At 36.4% G+C, this 21,824-nt stretch overlaps 1 protein-coding gene across 1 annotated transcript in view; it reads right to left on the bottom strand.

The window, feature by feature from the left end:
* VPS13A (vacuolar protein sorting 13 homolog A) overlaps window positions 1–21,375 on the bottom strand; it is a 337,780-nt gene extending 316,405 nt beyond the window's left edge. The window contains exon 1 of the mRNA XM_044678014.1: window positions 20,740–21,375. Coding sequence (XP_044533949.1) covers window positions 20,740–20,839 — 100 coding nt within the window. The 5' untranslated portion in view covers window positions 20,840–21,375. The remainder of the gene's footprint in view (window positions 1–20,739) is intronic.
* Between the last annotated feature and the right edge of the window lie 449 nt (window positions 21,376–21,824).

Here is a 21,824-nt window from a genome sequence, read left to right as displayed (position 1 = left end):
TTACCTTCAAGGAAATGTGTTTCATTGTGCCTAAAATAAAAAGCTTTTACTTTTCTTCACTAACTTAGCCTTTAACTAAAGCCTTTAAGCTTTCATCCATTTTTAAACTAGTTAAGAGGGGCATGTATTAAGTATGCTGTTTACAATCGTGGTGCAGAAAATGAGGAAACAGTTTCCTCTCCATTTGAAACAGTTTTTGTTCCCAGAGAATGTTACTGTGTTCGAACAGGTCACAATTTCAGAATGGCTTTGTTTAGCACTATTCCTGGGTGTGATATTACTCAGGATATTTTATACTTGGGAAGAATCAACACAAAGTTACCTTGATTAAACTACAGTCTCAAACAAACAACACTGAGAAACTCTTGAGTAATCTCAAGATTTAGAAGGAAGATTTCTCTCTATCTAAGCCTATCCAGTCCATGCCTCAAGCCAATTACCTCTTATTTCGTCTTGTTCAGCTTTTGGAAGCCCATGGTCTGGCCCCACCCTCTTCCTCCCCTTGCTTGACTTCTCCATCTGTCTCCCCTGCCCCCTCCCCTTCTTCTCCCTACTTCTGCCCCTGCCAGATCTCCCTTTACCCTGCCTCCTCCTTTTTTCCCCTGTTTCAGCCCCTCCCTCCTCTACCTGATCCACTCCTTCCCTTGACCCTTCTTTTTGCCCTTGACCTCACCCCCATTCCTCCTGCCCTGCCTCCTCATCCCCAGACCAACCCCTTCCTCTCAACTCAACCACTCTTCCCTCCTCCCCCTACCTATTCTATAGCAACCCAAACATCTAGCCAAGCAACAGAAATCACAAATAATTCAGTTAAAAGCCTATTACCCTTAAGGGAAGTGCCCACCTTCAATAAAACTGGAGCTATGGTATCCTTAAGACATCATACACCCTTCACCCCCCCCAAGATATTGAGAGATTCAAGCAAAATAATCCTTTCTTTGAAGATGATCCCATTGTAGTTATTAAAAAGCTTGAAAACATTTATTGGACTTATGATCCTTCATGGATAGACGTAGAAAATTTGCTCCAAGCTTTTTTGACAGAAAAAGAGAAAAATAAAATCATCCCTCTTGTCAATCAGGACCAGGGTAGGAGACTAATTGCCCAAATTAAGATAATGGACCTTGAGGAATTGAGGAGAGTAGCATTTTATGTCTTGTTCAGGAAAATAGAATCCTACCCCCCTTATACTTGATTGAATTTTAAGTAATAGGTTTAAGAAAATCAATATTGTGATTCTAAAGTGATTAATATAATTCCATTATATTCTTAATTACATTTAGAAGAACTCATGATTCTTATAAGGATTTCTAACTAAAACATCAAAACTGTTTCTAAGGGCATTTCCAACACTGTCCTAAGTTTGCACTCTCCTTCTATCATAAGATGCTCACTATCTGAGTTTTATGTTCAGATATGATGCAAACACATGCATTCTCCTTCCCTCCCCAGATCAGATGAGTCTGAGGTAATGATCATCACTATTCTCTAAATAAGGGTATTGTCTTGTGATCTGACCTTTAGACTAATATGGGTTTTCCTAAATGAATTAACCAATCAGCTGTGTAGTTGGGTAATGGTTTCTTAAAAAGGTCTCTATGGTGCTATGTCTTGTGATATAAGTCATAAACCTTGTTTGGAAATATTCACTTTGTTACTGTCCTAGTATATAAACCAGGTCTCTGCTGCTGGGTATTGTCTCTTTATGGGGTCCAACTATATAGTATGTGTGAGAGTCCAATCTTATCTGGGAGACTTGGATTTCTTCCAATAAAATCTAAAATTCTACCTTGATTTGAGGAAATTTGGCTTTTTGACTTTATTTACCTAAATTGTCCATATCAGGACAGTGGATAATTATTTCACAACTGTCTTTAATGGCCTTTAAAAGAAAGATGAGGAGAGCAATGACTTTGTGGAGAAATTAAGGAAAGAAATAAAAATTTTAAAGGAGAAAATTTAAAAAAGAAAAGAAAATCAAGGAGTGGCCATAGACCCTTTGCAGAAATCCACAAATCAATCATTAATGTGTTACTTCTGTGGAAAAAGGGGTCATGTAATGATGATCTATAAGAAGTTGAATCAGGCAAATAGATATAATAACAGCTTTAGAAATAATAACAATTAAAGAAATAATAATCCAAATGAGGCAACCTATAACTCACACCAAATAACCATTCTTTCCTTCTAATGCCTAGCTCCCCTACAAATTTGTTAGGGAGAGATCTTTTATGCAAGCTTAGTCACAATAACATGCTCTCCAGATGGCTCTATGATACTAGAATTGCCTGAGGAGAATCCTTAAATTTGCTCCCTGTACTTCTTCTAGACCAGGGGTCAGCAGCGTATGGCTCTCAAGCCCTATCTGGCTCCACCTCCCGACCAGCCAGTCCGGGCAGAGCCCCAGGATGTGCCCCAGGGGGCCCTTCAGCCCCCACCCCATATTCCAGCGCCTTCCGCCTCCATCCTCCTCCTTCCACAGGTGTTTATGGCTCTTATGGCCAAAAAGGTTGCCGAACATTGCTCTAGACAGTCAGGAGGTGAAGGAGCCTCCCATCTTTAAAATCCCAGCGAATATACCTAAGTTTCTCTGGGCCAAATCCTCTTCCACTGTTGGCCTACTTAAATCAGCTGTTCCTGTTCAAATTAAAACAAAAGGTGACCCACTTCCTTCCATTCCTCAGTATCCTCTATCAAAGGAGGCAATTGAGGAAATTATCCCAGTAATAGATTCATTACTAGAGCAAGGAATAATAAATACATGCAAATCTGAATGTAATACACCTATCAAACCTATAAAAAAGACAAAATTAGGCCCAGTTGGAAAAACTGTCTATTGATTTGTTCAGGATTTGAGGACTGTAGAGCACAAAGCACTTCTTTAATGATTTTTGCATTTGTGATACACTTTTCCAGTAAAGGTTAAAAATCCCCTTTGAAGTCCCAGCTGTGGTTCATTGCTCTGCCCATACAGGTAGCACTGACCCTGTCTCTAGAGGAAACCACCAGGCAGACACTGCAGGGAAACTCACTGCCTTAGAAGGGCCTGAATCATTTTTAACACTGACAACAAGTAATGACTTAAATTTATCTCTTTCTTATAATGAACAGGAAGTGGAAAAATGAAAGCAAACATTTAAAGCAAAACAGATAAAAGGAGTATGGGTGTTATTTGAAGGAAAATCCCTACTCCCTAGAAGTTTTTATCAACAAATATGCCTATCCATTCACAAAAATGGTCACTTTGGTACCCAGGGCATTGTAGACTCTGTTAAAAGAGTATGGATAGCCCCTGGTATAACTACCATAACCTCTAAAGCAGGGCTCTGCAACCTTTTTGGCTGTGAGAGCCATAAACGCCACATTTTTTTAAAATGTAATTTTGTGAGAGCCGTACAATATGTTCAACACTGAATACAAGTAAATATGTGCATTTTATGTAAGAACAACACTTTTAAAGTACAATAAGTCTCTGAACTATTTTTAATAATGTTATTATGTGCTAACCAATGATGAATTAAGTACATTAATGTGACTTCTGGTGCTGCATGGTTTTGCTGATTATTAATCAAAAAACAAGACTTAATGGGGCACTATAGTACTGATATAACTGCACACATGCATATAAAACTCCTTTACACTAAGAAAATTGCTGAAATAAAGAGAGAAAAATTCAGGGAAGAATACTTTTTCCTCTCCCTCTCTCAAGTCAGGCAACAGGAGAAGAAAAATCTGCCGGCCTGCTACTTAAGCCATTTGGTCACATAAATTAAATAGTAGATCAGGAGATTACAGAAAAATAACATGACTTGTGTGCAGGTACAATAGTGGGGGAGGAAGGTACCTTTTCATGGAAAACTGGCCGGGACACATCACACACATTTTCTGGTACAGGTGTTTATCAGTGCTGCCTACTCAATCATTCTGTATCAAATGAAACAACTACTGGGGAGAAATGCTTCTCACTAATGAAGCATATGTAAAGATGTAATCTGACTATAGTTCCCCTTTAAGAGCAGGTAGAAAAGTTAAAAGCAATAACAATCCCACAAATAGAGAGTGCAGACCCCATGAATGCACTGAGATAAAGCCATGTAAATCAGAGGTAGAGGGGTAGAGAATGTAGACAAAAGTGATCAATCACTATACAGAAGCCGAAGATGTCAGTAACAGGTGTGGAAAAAGTAAAAGGAGGGAAGAAGAAGGAACACACAGCACACCTACCAAGCCAAACTAAAGACCAGGATTCATCTCACGTGGCAATATCAATGAAGGAGCCTTCTATCTTAGAAGATAGTTGCGGTACCGAAAGGATGACGTGACATATCACGTGACACACGATGTCATACGTAAACTGTTAGTTACTGTGCCATGGTTGACTTTATGGCTCCTGCAGAAAGAGCCAGATATGGCTCAAGAGCCATACATTGCCGACCCCTGCTCTAAAGTGTGTGCAGCCTTCCACACCTGTCAAGCACATAATTAGCACGCCTTTTCTGGCAAAGCTTTTGGTGGGCTTCCTCTGGCTTACACATCTTTTGAACACCTACAAATTAACTTTATCACTATGCCATAGGCTAAACAGTATAAATTTTGTCTAGTGATAGTGGATCAACTGACCAGATGGCCAGAAGCGTTTCCTACCGCCTGGGTTACAGCAACTTTTATTGCCAAGGTGCTTTTAAAAGAGATTATTCCTTGCTTTGGCCTGCCTGCATATATTGATTCAAACAGGGGAACTCATTTTACTGATTCAGTTTTGTCTCAGATATATTCTTGTTTGGGAATCACTCCCGAATTCCATATACTGAATTATTCCCAGAGCTCAGGCCAAGTTGAGAGAATGAATAAAGTTTTAAAACTATGACTGGAAAATTGTGCATGGAGACTCATTTAAAGTGGCCTGAAATTCTCCCTCTGGCCCTATTTTATCTTTGAAGCAATCCAAGGGGAAAGCTACACATCTCACCATTTGAGATGCTTTTTGGACACCCCCCTACACAGGCTAAGTCTTTTTCTCCTGTTTACATATCATTACTAAGGGGGGCACTTCTATTGCTTCATATATACAGGACTTACAGATCAAATTGCATGACTTCTTGCTCCATGACCTACACCCAGGAGACAATGTGTATATTAAGAACTTCCAGCTCAATGAAGGAACTCAGCCTGTCTAGGAAGGTCCAAGTCCTGTTAACCACTCCAAAAGCTATTAAAATTAGAGAAAAGGACTCTTGGATTCATTGGTCACATGTAAAGAGAGTACCTTCTGTAGAACTAAGTGACTGTATCCTGTCATGCTTATTGTATTTGCTGATTGTTTTAAGATTTTATTTTGTCTTTAAGTTCACATATTGATCTAATATATTCTGTTACACTATGCCACTTTAAGTTACTGTGTTTTGGCTATTAGCTATATGTTCAGTTACACTGTTTTCATTTGTATTGTCCTACTATCTTTGTACTGTCCTATGCCTGGACTAGAGATAATACCACTGTAAAAGTCCATAGTCTAGTAGGGCAAACCTTTTTCAGGGTATAGCCAGCCATAAGTCCTTATGAATACTGGGTTTTTCACCAGATCCATCAAGGTCACATACTGCCTAACCAGCATTTTGTTCCTTTTTGCCTTTGTTAATTATCACAGAGATGATAATGAATATACTCCATCAAAATGGTTACAACCTGTATCAGTAACCTTTAGAGAATAAATGAGCTCTTATGGTTGGGGATTTAGGTACTTCTTAGAATGTGCATTAGCTGTTGTACTATTTTTTTTTTAAAAGTTGTTACCTGGTAAAAAAAACTATGTACACTCACTCTATGGATCATGGCCAAGTTAAAAAGTAATAGATCTAATTTTGAGTGAGAAATCTTGGTCTTGTGCCTCTGCTTGGCTGACACTTTGTCACATGGAATGTGCACTATGGATTTTTTTTTAATTTTTATTATTTTTTTCTTCTTATGTGCTATAGGATATTTGAATTTTCTTTCCTCTCTTATTTTTTGTATTTGAAGCACATGTAACCAGTATTAATGGTTTTTTGATTTTGCACTAAAATAAGTTTACATCTACTTGCCCTAATATCAGTACGTACCCAAAAGCTTTAGTCTGTAGAAACCTGCCATTGATAGTCAAATATTATGGGACTTGGACTAATAATTGTGTCTGATTTTAGAAGAAGGGATCACAAAAGAGCCACTGCACAGTGCCAAGAAACACAAAGTCAAGGAGACCAACAAATCTTGGTGTGACTGATGATAATCTTCCTAGAAGCACAAGGTCATAGAGACCAACCAATCCTGGTAGGATTGATAAGAATCTACTCCAAGACAGATGACCTGTTCTGGGGTTCGAGGAAGTAGCTGTTTGACATCAGATGCAGGATTTCTCCATGACAGATTCAGACAAAACACCTCAGTTTGGCTGCCATTTTGGCTCCCCTATCTCTGTGAGTGAAGGTAAAATCAGACTAGGGATTTCTCTTTTGCTTCAAAGTCTAGTCCCTTTTCTCTCTTTCATAGTTTGGTAATTTTCTATAGTCCTGGCTACTGATTGGGTAAGAGCATATTGCTGCAATGGTCCAACAGGTTTGTGGGACATAAATCACTTTATTGGAATCTGATTCAAAGACAAGTTATGGGCTTATTCTTGCTTACTTTAAATTTTATACCCATAAGATTTTGATATTTTATTTTTTATCCTAAAATTAATTTTTTTCTTAAATTATGCTTTTGATATTCTTTTGGCAATTGATTTATAAACCTCATAACTCAGCCATGTATCCTGGGGTGATCCAGGTGTTGGACAACACCCTTCTCAGGGGGAATTGTATTATTATCCTATAATGCTAGATTTAAAATCTTTTAGAGAAATTTCTGGAAAAGAAACTTGCTAACTCCCCAAATCAAGAAAGTGAACCATTTAGAGAAGGCACCATGGAGATGCCTACAGAAAACACACACTGCATCAAAAGATCCAGAATGAACTTTGGGATGTAGTGAATTGAACTGTGGGGGGTTGAATGCATTTACTCTGAATGTAAATTCTTATGCCAAAGGGGACTGCCCCCTAATTGGCTTTTTGACAATGTGCCTACCAATCATTGGTTTTGCTCTCTTTCTCTTTCATTTCCCTCTCATCCCCAAATTATTGTAATTTCCCCTTAGAAAGTGCAATATTGTATGCACCTTTAGTAAGAGATCTTTAGAGATATAAGCTGGTTGTGTGTAATGCTTCATTGGGGAGACTAGGCATGTAAATCTGGGAGATTCCAACATGCTCGCCTCCCAATGGAATCACGGGATTATGTGGATAGAATTTGCTCCTCAGGACTTTCTTACCCAGCAACCCATTTGCATGCTCACACTGAGTGGGAACACTACATGCGTATGTATGGAAGATATAGTTTAGGTGTGACCCCGCCTCCCTCTTTCACTAAACGTGGCTGCTGAAGCTGGCTTTGACCCAGGCAGGAGAATTTACACATGTGGTCTTACTTTAGTTGGAAAATTAGGCTTTGGATTTCTATTTCTTTCATTTCTTCTACTTCAAGTGATTATTAATAAACTTTATAAATACTTGGAGTTATTGATATTGCTTTAAATCTTACAGGGACTTATGAGAAAGAATGCTATTCACATCCAGAGAAAGAACTGTGAGAATAGAAACACAGAAGAAAAAACATTTCCTTGATCACATGGTTCAATGGGGATATGATTGGAAATGTAATCTCAAAATGATCATTCTATTGCAAATATTAATAATATGGAAATAGGTCTTGCTCAATTATACATTTAAAACTGAGTTGAATTGCTTGTTGGCTACGGGAGAGAGGAACAAGGAGGGGAGGGAAAGAATATGAATCATGTAACCATGGGGAAATATTCTAAATTAATTAATAGATTTTTTTTCAAGAAGAAAGTAGAATCTAGTCATATGTTCTTTATGAGAAACATATGTGAAATAAAGATTCACAGATTTTTGATAAGAGACTGGAACAAAATGTATTATGCCTCAAATGAACCTAAAAAAGAAAAGGTAACAATCATGATCTCTGGCAATACAACAGTAATAATAAAAGAATAACATTTACTAACCTAATACTCCCATTTGAATGTAAACTACTTAAAAGAAAAGCTTGTTCCTCCCTATTATTTGTATCCTTAGCCCTTTGTCCAATACTGGGCAAATAGTCAAGAACTTAATAAATGCTTACTGATTGATTAAATGTTAATGTGATCTTTTCAGACTTTGGGAACTCTAGCAAAAAGAAACCAGAAAAAGTTAAATATCTGAACTAAATTTTTGAAAAGCCAAATTTGCTAAACCTGTGGCAATTACTGATGGAGAATTGTTGCATTATAGTTTTATATATGAGAACTGATTGTGTACCAGAGCATAAAAACTCATAAACATAACAAAGGGAAGTAGACATAGTAAACATTCTTATAGGCAACAATGCACTACATACACAATAAAGTTATTTTGAAGAAAGGATTCAGGTTTAAAGGGAGACTAAATGATATAATCTCAAAGTATGTATGAATCAAAGAATAAAATTATAGAAATAATTTTGTCAGAGAAAATCGCAACAGTGAAAATATATCAAAATGTTGGAGAGTAGCAAAAGTAGTTCTTAAGGGAAAATGCATAAGAATGTATATATGTCTTAGCATGTTCATAAAAAAATAGAAAGGCAAAAAAATCATTGAATCAGCCATGCAATTAAAAAAAACTTAGAAAATAAAAACCCTTAATAATCACTGACATAAGTATTTTTTAAAATACAAAACAAAATGAAAAACAAATTAAATGATAATTAGGAGTTTTTTAAACTAATAAACAAATCATTAAGTCACCTTGATCACTCCAAAAGAAGTAAATGAAGTAGTTTCAAAAAGAAAAATGAGAAATAACAAAGGTGAAAGGAATATTAGAAACTATTCTTGTTATATGCCCCCAAAATTAGTCATGTAAATGAAATAGATGAATATTTTAAAAATGTAAACTCTGGAGATAAGAGATTTTTAAACGAAACATCAGAAAAAAGAAACTGAACGTACCATAAATGAATTTTAAAAGTCCAAGGCCTAGATGGATTTGCAAGTGAATTCAAATAATTACAGATCAAACTATCTCAGTACTGCATAAATTGCTTGAAAAAAATACTTGAAACATATTCTTTTTGATACAAATATTATCCTGTATGAATTATCTTGATAATTATCTTGGCATGCCTGAGTTGCCTTGCTACATGGGTGAAGACAATATGTAAGACTGACTCTATTTACCTGGGATTCTGGGTGATTTGGAGAAACTGACAAGACCCAGAGTAACTTGTAGAAACTGTCTTTGAAAGTAATATCCAGACTGAGGTAACCATAGAAATCTCTTAGTCTTGGGACACTAAACTAGTTAGAGTCTACAACCACTGGCTCATCCCACCAGTTGACTCTCCCAGTCTCTTGGATGAAATAATTAAGAGAACTTGGCAATATGAGTCCCACACTCTCTATCTCTTTTAGCCCAAGTTATTTTTTAACTTCCAAACTATTATCACTTGGCCTCAACTATGAAGGATTCCTGGTCCTAGCTGAGTAAGTCATTTTATTGCTGAACCTTGAGACCAAGTTACTCCATACTCTTATCTTGCTATCTTATGCCTAAAATATATATTAAAGGGTCTTTTTTCCCCCTCTTGTACCTGGAAATTCATCACCTCCAATCCTGGGAACTCCGTACCTATAGCACCTGAGATCCTTCTCTGGATCAGGCCCTTTAAATCCCTTTGCCTACCATCCTTCTCTAGAAAATTATTCAAGCTGTTTCTTGCAGCTTCTGAACTGAGTTTTTTGGTATCAAACCAGTTTACTTCATATGCATTTGTATGTTCTTGCTTAATAAAAATTATCTTGTTTTAAAGGTTATCTTCTCATTTATCTTGTGCCCTAGGGTGTTTGCTCCTTCTTTGGGGAAAAAGAGACCTAAGTCCCATAGAGTTTGTGCCTAATTTTACAATTCTGATACCTAAAAGCAAAATGAATCTATACCTAGAATGAAAGCCCATTGAACATTAGGAAAATTATAAACATAATACCATTCTGATAACAAAAAAATCACTTTGACAAAGTAAACATTCACTGATGTTTAAAAAAAAAGCCTCTAGAAATCAGAAGAAAACAAATCCTTTAAAGGGCAGCTTTTTACCCACTTAAACAGCAGTGATCAAAAATTTTTAAAAAGCATTTTCTGTAACAAAAACAAAAACCAAAAAATCCAGGAACCTTTTCAAAAGGATTTCTACTATCACTACTATTATTTTTTATAGATGCAAAAAATACTCGCTATAGCAATTAAGACAAGAAAAAGACAAAGGGCTTCACATGGGCAAAAAAGGAAACAAAATTATAACTATTTGCAAATGATATAATAATTTGTTTAGAGAATCCTAAACAACTACCAAAAAAAAGGTAAACTATTAATGAGGAGCTCTAGGATCACCACATGCCAACTATATATTAAGTAGTCATCAAAACAATTTAGTACTGGGTTCAAAAATAATGAACAATGGAAAATATTAGCTAAATATGACCCAGAAGCAATCAAGAACAATAGCATAATAGGCACCAGATACTAAAGTACAAATTACTTATTTGAGGAAAACTGCTGGGAAAACTGGAAAGTAATCTAGCAAAATCTTAGGACCATATATTTAGAACTAAAAAAGATCACAGAAACCATCTAATCCAACATTTTCATTTTACAAGCAAGAAAAATAAGGCTTAGGAAGGCTAAGGGATTTGTAAGTATATACGGCCAATTATACCATCTAACACAATAAACTCCAAATGGAGACAAAGGTCATCAAGGATTTACAAGCACTTGCTTTGTGTGAGGTTCTGGAGATTCAGATACAAAGAGCCCTACTCAAAATTATATTCTAATTTTTTAAAAAATTATATAAATATATATATATGTGTGTGTATAAATGTGTGTACACATATATAGATATATTCACATATAAACACACACAGTATAAAAACTATGAAGTGCATGATCTAAATATAAAAGGATCTAGACAAAGTACAAGACAAAGGAAGGAATTATCTGTAGCTAGAGACAGAATTATTACTAAAACAATGGATAGAGGATTATCATAAAAATGATATGAATGATTTACATTAAACTGAAAAGAGCAAATTGTTACAATAGCAAAATAACTGCAGTTAGAAGGGAATCAATTTTGAAAAGAATTTCACTTTTTTCCTTAAAAAAAAAGTCTAACATCTAAGATTTGTAATTGATACATATATGAGCTATTTTCCAATAGATAAACAGCCAAAGAATATAAACAGATATTGCTCAAATGAAAATATGCAAAATATCCATATACATTGGGGAAAAGTCTATATTACTACTATAAGAAATATAAATTAAAATAACTCTACAATTCCACTTCAAATCCACCAGTGGCAAAAAAGTTAAAAGAGTAGCAACTGTTGAATAGGCTGTCAGAAGACAGATACACTAATGTACTTTTAGTAGAACCTTGAAGTGACTCAACCATTCTGGAAAATAGTTTGGAACTATAAGCAAAAAGTCTCTGGTGTAAAACTCAAGGAGATCAAGAACAGAAGAAAAGGATTTGTATGTATAAAAAAATATTATAGAAACACTTTTTTTTGTTGAATCAAAGAAATGTAAACAAAGTAAGTGTCCATCAATTGATAAATGGAAGAATAAAGAGCATACAAATATGATGGAATTTTATCATCTCATAAGAGATTACAAATATGACTGATTTTTTAAAAATATGAGGCTGATAACTAATAAGGAATGAAATGAAGAAAGGAACAATTTATGGATGGCCACAAAAGTGTCACAAAGGAAAAGAACTTTGAAATACTTAAAAACTAATCCAAGCAACAACTAAATCACAATTCCAAAAGATTTGGCACAGACATGGACTTGAAGTAAAGAATCAAATGGGCATTCTCAGATATAGTTGATGTGTTTCTTTGTTTTGCTTAACAAAATAAGTTTATGTACATATTTAAGAGAGGATTTTAAGAGGAAAGAGAAGGTTGGATTATCTAAGAAGAGAAATACATGAAGAGAAGCATCAAAAACATGTTAACAACAAGAAAAAATAGAGAAAGGAACATAAAACTGGACAATGTGAATACCTTGTTAAACATAACGTTTTTAGTATACCTAACAGAAGTTGTTTATTTAATAATCCTCTTCCCTTATCTTTATATCAAATACCTCTGATAAAGCTTTGATTTGCAAGACATAGAGACAACTAATAAAAATATATAAGGCCAAAAGTCATTCCCTAATAAATAAGTAAAGGATTTTCAAATTACTAATAATAAAGAAAAATAAATATGAAAAACAACCCGAGTTTTCACCTCACACTCAACAAATTGGCAAAGATTTAAAAAGTGGGAATAATTAAGGTTAAAGGAGTTATGGAAAGACAAGCACACTAATGCAATGTTTGTGGAGTTCTGAATTACAAACCTTTGTAGAATGAAAATTTAGAATTTTGCTAAGAAAGTAACATATCCATATCATTTGACTGAGATTCTACTGTTACACATAAACTTCAATGAGGTCATTAACAAAAAGGATCTACATACCTCAAAATTTTTACAGTACCACTTTTTGGTAGGAGCAATAAAGTAGAAATTAAGTAAATATTCTAGGACTAGAAAATGTCTAAATAAACTGTGGCATGTGAATGTAATGGAATATTATTGATTAACAAAATAAGTATATGTACATATTTAAGAGAGGACTTCAAGAGGAAAGAGAAGGTGGGATTATCTGAGAAGAGAAATACATGAAGAAAAGCATCAAAAGTATTAAACAATGAACATAATAAAGAAAAGCACAAAAAGACTTCAATGAACAGATTAAGCAGAAGTAAAGCAGAATCATAAAATGACCACAACACTGAAAACTGAGAGTAATAACCACAATACAATTGAAACAGAATGATGAGAAATATTTTTTTTTAAAAGCAAGCTAGGAGAGGGAAGAGAGGAAGAATAAGGTTAAATCAATTACATGGGATTAGACACTCTAAGAGAGGAAGTAGAAGAAAACAGTTTGAAATACAGGTGACATGAATAAAACTTATGTACATATATGTATATATATATGTATGTATGTATTTTAAATAATCTTCCCTCTATTCTTTGTATATTGAAATATGTCTCTAGATGACTTAATTCACAATTTTTTTAAGTTGCCAGAAAAAAAGGAAAATTAGAAAAAAATAGAAAACAAAAAGACTGTATAGAACTGACAAAACTAAAATAGCTCATTTTTTGAAAATATAAACAAATCAATCAGCAAGCATTTATTAAATGTTTACTATGTTCTAGACTAGAGACTGATGCTAACCTTTAGGCTTAAAAAAAAAGAAAAAGAGAGAATGAAAAGTTACCAAAAAATTTATCAAGGCAAAACACAGTATCAGTCATCAAAAGAATTACTAGAACCTATAAAACACAATTGCAAACCAATAAAATTGAAAATTTAAAAGCTGGGTTGCTTACAAAGTCATACAATACCCTAGTTAACAGAACATAAGAGATTTTACCAACCTATTCTAAAAACATGAAAAAACTAGTGGAACTATCAAGAGGGAAGAAAAGGAGAAAAAAAAACCCTTATATAGATATTTACTAGTAAATTCATGCAAACATTAAAACAACAATTAGTACTTCTGCTACACAAATAAAGACTTGGGAAAGAGCTTACTTTTTTAATTTTTTAATCATTTATTAATATTCATTTTTAACATGGTTACATGATTCATGCTCCTACTTTCCCCTTCCCCCCAGCACTCCCCCCACCCATAGCCGACGCACATTTCCACTGGTTTTATCATGTGTGAAAGAGCTCATTTTTGAAGAAATATTTTCTTTTTTGTGTCTTTGCTTTTTATTTTACATTACATTACTTAAATTTCCACTACATAATTTTATACTACATTATTTTTTTAATATTCTTCTCTTTTTAAATTTGGATTTCTAAAATCTCTCCCTCCTGTCTCCCTCATCCACCCACTGAAAAGATAAGCAATATGATATCAATATGCATATTAAATTATGCACATTTCCATACTAGCCATATTGCACCTCCCTCCCAAAAAAAAAAAACAAGAGAAATAGAAAGAGTAAGAATATTATACCTCAATTTGCACCTAAAAGTTCATTTGTTCTCTCTCTGGTGGTGGATAGCATTTTTCATCATGAGTCCTCTGGAATTGACTTGTACCATTTTAATAAGCACAGTAACCATATCTTTGACAACTGATCTACAACTACAACATTGATACCACCCCCCAACAAAGGATTATCTCAATAGTTGCTGAAAAAGTCTTAGAGAAAATACAACACATTCCCACAGTCTGGATGCCCCTATTCCACTACTAGCTCAATAATGGTGAACCTTTGGCACGGGTGCCAAAAATGGCACATAGCACTCTCTGTGGGCATGCAAGCCACCCTCCCCCCAACCCCTGCCCTCTAGAGATCATTACTAGAAAGACAGGGACTTGAGTGGAACTGCTCTCCTCCCCCTCTCCACCATACCTGAAGACATTTTTTCACATCACCTGCCCCTCTGCCCAGCACCCCAATGGGTATGCACAGGGCCTAAGATGGGTGGCAGAACTAGAAGCTAGCAGAGTGCTCAGACCGCTCCCCTCCTCCTCTCCACATGTGCCTCTCATCACCTACCCCTCTTCCCAGCAGCCCAATGGCAGAGCTTCCTCCCTCCCCTGTCTGGGGTAAGGTGGGGAGAAGAGGAGGGGACAGGACAGGGCACTCAGTCTCTGGTGAGGGGCCAGAGCACAGCAAGCACTCAGTCTAGTGGGTGGGGTAGGAGCAGGGCCTGGAATTCGGTTTCTTAAAGGTTCACTATCACTGAACTAGCTTCTTATCCTTCAATGTCTAAGTCAAATCCCATCTCCAAAATGAAACTTTTCTTAAGATGGCTCCAAACTAGTAGTTCTCTCTCTCTTCTATATTCTGACCAATTAGACTGACAAATACCTTGAGGTCAAGCCCTGTTTTTACATAGCTTGTACTCAGAGGGTACAGTATAATGCCTTCTTCAAAATAAAGAGTCAATAACAGTATTGATTGTGATCTTTTAGAAGACTGCCACTAAAGTCATATTGAGTTTTCACAACTTGTAAATATAAATGGATTTTAATCAAAGGTTTGTAAGATACAGAATAGAAGATGCTAACTTATCCAAAGAGGCTGAGTCAAAAGTATGGAATATAAAATCAATTTAAATAACCTTTGGAAAAAAATAGGATAACAATTAGGAAATCTGAGGAGGGATTCAACTGCATAAAATACAATATAAGGTATATATAAAGAGGGGTAGAAGAGATACTAAATATAAGTATAAATGCACATTTTAAGCATGATTCCCAGAATCTTGGAACTAACACAGACATGAAAGTGTTGGCCTACTTGCAATAAAGGAGATGTGGTATACTATAAGTATATATTGTTGCATTTGCTATCAGACACAATCACTGTATTGGCTTTTGTTTAACAATTTTTCTTTGTTAGAAACATGTCTATGTGATATCTGGGAACAGCTCTGATAGAAAAATAAAAGACAACAATGAAACTTATTTAGAAAATAAAAGATCATGATACTATATTGCCAACAGAATTCTATATAGAATCAAAGTATTGAAAATTCTATGAAGCAGAAAAGTCATAACTTAAAAAACCCCAAGGATTTTTACCCTAGAGTCCAAGAATTTTTTAAAAATAGTTTTATTATTTCAGTATAACTGGTTTTCTTATAATCACACACATGCATATGAATGTATGTAAAATTTTATGTATTACAAACATTCTAAGAAGAGGATCAGAAAGCCAAAGGCTGGCCAAAAAAAAGTTAAGAATCTCTCAAATATGGGATTTCAAATACATGAAATTGAAAAGCTTTTGAAGGCACAGACACACAGAGAATCAGAAGGGAAGTTATTAATTAGGGGAAAATTTTCACATGAAATACTTCTGATATAAACGGTATATAGGAAACACAAATATTTATATGGTCAAAAGCCATTCTTTTTTTTTTTAGGGGTTTTTTTTTTAGTATTTTTTTAACCCTTAACTTCTGTGTACTGGCTCCTAGGTGGAAGAGTGGTAAAGGTGGGCAATGGGGGTCAAGTGACTTACCCAGGGTCACACAGCTGGGAAGTGTCTGAGGCCAAATTTAGACCCAGAACCTTCCATCTCTAGGCCTGACTCTCAATCCACTGAGCTACCCAGCTGCCCTCTCAAAAGTCATTCTTCATGGATGTGATCAAAGACATGAACAAATCTCAAAAGAACTGCCAATTTTTAACAACTATATGGAACAATGTTCTAAATCACTAATAAGAAGAAATAAGAAAATTCTAAATCAAAATCATAGTGAGATTTCACCTCAACCCAACAATTTAGCAAAAATGACAAAAGATGGAAAGAGTTAAAGGTTTATGCAAAGACAAAACTCAAATGCACTATTGATAGAGCTGTGAATTATTGGTCAAGTCATTCTAGAAAGCAATTTGGAATTCTGCCAGACAACCCATGGTTAGGCATATACATCAAATAATTCAATAGCTCCATATATACTAATATATTTGGCAACATTTTGCAGTAGCAAAGAACTGGAAACAAATTAGATGCCCAGTAACAGGGGAATAGGTGGCACATTGGATAGAGCCCTCAATTTGTAATCAGGAAAGCCAGAATTCAAATTCTGCCTCAAGACAAGCATGAGCAAGTCACGGAACCCCATTTGTCTCAGTTTCCTCATTTATAAAATGGGCTGCAAAAGGAAATGGCAAACACCACCAGTATTTTTTCCAAGAAAACCCCAAATGGGGTCAGGAAGAGTCAGACATTACTGAAACAACAGAATAATAACAAAGACTGGTGAATGGCTAAACAATTGTGATATCTGAATGTTGTGAAATATTAATGCAATATGAAAAATAAACAGGAAAGTAAGGAAAGACATATGAACTATTGCAAAGTAAGCACACCAGAACAATATGCACAACTACAATGATACAATGGGGGGGGGGGGGGGAAGGAGGAGGAGAAGAACAATTGAAACTGCTATGAAATTATGATCAAGCTTGATTCCAAAGAGATATCATATTGCATCTCCCTCTGCTTCTTGGAGGGAAATAGGGATGTAGGCGAATACATATAATTATTATCTTAGTTAATGTTTTTTGCTTTGCTGACTAGAAGTTTTTTTTCCCCTTTTTTCATTCTTTGTCATAAGGGAAGGTTCTCAGGGAAGGTGAGGAAGAAGGGATAAAATGGAAAAGGTTGCCGATGTAAGAACAAAAGGAAACAATTAAAAATATTTTTTTAACACTCCAGGACCAGAGCAGGTAGGTAGCTAAGAGGTCAAAATCAGGCTTAGAGATGAGAGGTCCTGGGTTCAAGGCCTCTGTGTGATCCTAGGCAAATCAAGTGCCTAATTGCCTAGCCCTTGTTGCTCTTCAGCCTTGTAACCAACACTTAGTACTGATTCTAACACAGAAGGTAAGAGTTTTTTAAAAAAATAAATAAATCTGCAGTACCTCTGATAAGGTAAAGGAATATTTTTCATTTCTTTTATTTTCATTTCATTTCATTTTAGTTTCATTTCATTTCATGGCTATTTTTAATAACCATGAATTAGTGCACTCATATTCTTTTAAAGTTACTGTTATACTGAAATCTGCTCTGACTGAAAATTTTAATGGGGAATTAAAAGAATTGTTGCTAATATAGAATGAGATACGTTAGGAGGTACTGCAGACTTTAGCAAAGTACCACAGTACATGAAATTACAGCCACATGCACACTGAAGAAATGGAAAGAAAAATGGAAAGAAAAAAAGGATAGGGATTATAACTGTGATTTCATTCCTTAAAGGAAACTTCATGATAAGGAAACTCTCCACCGAAACAAGATATCATTTAAGCTGCCAGTTACAGTCTCAGAGTAACCTGGAACACTTGCCCAGCATCTTGTAATGAGTATCTCAGTGACAGGTCAAGAATTCTGGTCCTATGGCCTCTGAGGGTAGCTCTCTATCCACTAAGCAATGCTGTCTAATATTTTTCAAAAAGGATAATTTTTACTTTTATTAAAATACTAGCTAACAAGCACCAACCTAAATTATCCTTCCTTCAGCTCCTGTCCCTCCTGCTCCTAGAACTCAAGAGTTCAAACTAGGATTTAATGTATAGTTGTATTAAGTTACATATTAAATAGGTTCTAGTGCCCTACAATGGCATGTTGAACATAATAACATTGTTTCTCTGAGAAAGTTTGAAACAAATCTTACAAACAGAGCTTTTGGAATACAATCCTTTCATAATTAGAGACTGGTTTACAAAATGCAGGATCATATCAAGTTCAATACCAGAAATGTGCTAATGATGAAAATAGTTTCGTTTACTATAAAGTTTCCAGGCAAATGGTAGATCAAAATCTCCAAAGACATTTAAATCAGCATTCTGACCATGATGTGCAAAAGATGAAATCTATGATCTCGATGACCCTTATTTCACAGCATCATTTCTACATCTGAAATACTTAAGAGAAGTGTTAATGAAATTCTATAAATGTGCAAAATTTTCTATACTAAAATTACAGTTTTCTTTTACTTGAAACTGATGAATGTTATCCAACCACTTAAAAAGCTATATTAAGGCATTTTATTTTTTCCCCATTTACATACTATTAGAGGTGAAGAGGACCTGAAGGATCATTATGTTCAACCCCCTCATTTTACAGATAAGGAAACTAGGGCTTCATAAGCAGTCAAGTGGTCTCTCAGCAGGAGTAACACCAGGCATAACAATTCTCTTCTGAAACAAGATTATTTGTAAACTCTAAATGCACTTTTCACAATATCTATTGAAAATAAGCTATGTATAATATTAAGAGTACTCTCTTGAATTTATATGCAAACTTCCACTAGTGAACAAAATATTTCTCATTTATTCTCAGAACAGCTTTCTGAAGTAGAATGGGATCAATTTATTATTATTTCATTTTTATTAAACAAATTATCATATATCACTATATATGTGTGTGTGTATATATGTGTGTGTATATATATATACATATATATATATATTTTTTTAAGTCAGAAGCTGGCTGAGCTGAAACTTACTTATAGTTCCTGGGCAATTACTCCAATCAGTGTTAATCATACTGTAACAACTTTTTTTTTAATTATTAAGATTGACCAAATTGCTTACCATCTCTGAGAGGGATGAGGGAAGTGAAAAAGGAAGACAATTTGGATCTTATAATTTCGGGAAATGTGTGTTGAAAATTATTACATATAATTGGGAAAATAAAATATCTTTGAATAAAAAAATGTTAAGACTACACCTCATACAATCTATATCACTCCAGAAATCTTGAGTTTCAGTTGACCAGGAAAAAGTACAGAGATAGTACAAGCAAATCCTGGAGGAAGGGTAAAAAAAAAAAAGAAAGAAAGAAAAAGAAAAAGGAAGTATCTTAAAATCGATTGCTAAATTTATTTGAAAAATTAACTTTAATTTCAAATAATTTGCCATTAACCCGTTTACCAATAGAAATACTTTTTCCGATTAAATTGTCTAAATTTACCTATGTAAAACTAACTACACGATAAATTGAAATACATAAAGCACTAAAAATAAGTGTCTAAAACAAATTAAGTATTGGGGTAAACTGGCATAAAATAAGGGCCAGTATTTCACTTGTCAGCCAAACTACATATTCTTCTATAAATTTTTTTACCCACTCAATATGCTATGCCAATTTGAAAAAGTTATGTAATTCATATACACAAAATCCTAAAACAATGAAGACACCAGTGGCACGATAACTGCTACCAGCAAAGCCCAAGCTAAACGTCCTAGGGATAGACAAATAATGCAAATAAAGGCGAATGCTCTTCTTCCCAAGAAGTAGAACTAGGTTAAGATGAAAGAAACTCTGTCACTAGTCTCACCTTCACATGTCAAGCAACGTGAGGCACTTCCTTATCTCTTTGTGCCTCAGTCGTAACATAAAGGGCAAAATAACCAAGAAACCAAACCCAGAACCTTTTTACCTGCTTCACAATCACACACACCCCATCCCCACTAGTAAAAAAAGGAATTAAAATAACTAGAACGGAAGGAAAGAAGGCATTTATTTGTCATCCCATTTCCATACATCTAGCTAAATTAGTTAAGAGAGATTTAAGTTTTTTATACATTTCTCTCCTCAAAACAATAACAATTCCCAGGCAACAAAAAACTGCCATCTACACTCCGAACTTTATGTAATGTGATCATCTCAGGCAGAATGGAGGTGTCACCTGGGAGGAAAATGGGGCGCGGTGCCATCTAGACCCGGGAAGAAGGGAGGGACCCCAGCAAAAAAAGGGCGCAAGGGAGTGCAAAACACCCCAAAAGGAAAGGGCGGAGACGGAAGGCGTGTCCGGGTGGGCAAGTATGAGTGGGAGCCTGGAGATAGTCCCTGGGCGTGCTCAGGGAGGCGGCTCCGAAGGTGCAGGGACTGCAACAGGGAGCACAGCGGGAGGCACAGCGGGGGTGGAGGGAGTGGGGGGTGGGGCTGGAGAGATGGGTGCACTCCGAACGTCCAGAGAGAGGGGACAGCAGGCAGGCGGTCGGTCAGTCTCTTTACCTCTCCAGATGCCCAGAGTTAGCTGGGAAGTGTCCAGGTTCACCACATAATCCCCCAAGAACCGATTCAACACGTCCACGACTATGGACTCGAACACCATCTTATACAACCGCAGTTGGGGTAGCCCCCGCGGTCAGGTCTTCCTCTTCTTCCTCCTCTTTCTCTTCTTCCCCTTCCCCACGGCGGTTCACCTGTCAGCCCCAAAAGGGCCTCTCCAAATTCACTCCACTCAGGCTCCAATTCAGGGAATGGCGCCACCACCCGCAAGACATAAGGTCCCGCCCGGGCTGTGGGAGGGACGAGTGGAGGAGCTGGCTGCCTGCAGCCACCGATGACTCAGAGGAGACACGGAAGAAGTTGGCTAAAATACGCGTGCGCGAACGACCCAAAGGGAGGGAGGAAGGGGACAGAGGGGAGAGTTGAAGGGAACCCGGCGCGCGCTGGTGCGAAAGGGCCAGGAAAACTTCTCCAGCTCCGCTAGACATCGATGGAGGAAGCGACAGCCGGGATGGCGGCGCTGGTGACTGTCTTGTCTTCCACTCCGCGCTTCCTGGTTGTCTGGACAACAAAGCACATGCTTCGAAGCGAGATCTCAGAGAGTTTGGGGGGGGTGCCTCTTTATGTACTTTCCCCTCTCATCCGTCCTCCCTCCCGCATTCCTCGTTCCACTTCTGGCTGGTCTTTCAGGGTTGACTTGTGAAGGTGACCCCAAGTGCAAGCGCGTGGGCGATCGCACTACGCGACGGTTACACCCAAGCGGGGCGCCCCTCCCCCTCCCGAAAGCCGCAACGGCCAGGGGGAAGCGCGTTGTTTCCCCTGTGCCCTAGTTTTATCAACTGATTGACCACTGGAAAGAGACTATGGGGGGTCGGGGCAGGAGTAGCTCCTTCCCCTTTCCATGCACTCTAAAGAGCAGGGTCAAGGTCAAAGGCACCCCGGGACCTAGTATCGAACCTTTGGATTGCGAGCTCTTTGAGAGCACAGATTTTTAAATTTTCATTATTATTATTATTACTATTATTATTATTTTGGTATTGGCAGCTCTTAGTCTTGTGCCTGGAACACAGCGGACGCTTAATAAATGC

This window comes from Gracilinanus agilis, chromosome 1 (assembly GCF_016433145.1).
Source record: "Gracilinanus agilis isolate LMUSP501 chromosome 1, AgileGrace, whole genome shotgun sequence".
Taxonomy (NCBI): domain Eukaryota; kingdom Metazoa; phylum Chordata; class Mammalia; order Didelphimorphia; family Didelphidae; genus Gracilinanus; species Gracilinanus agilis.
This window is presented reverse-complemented; position numbering and strand designations above follow the sequence as displayed.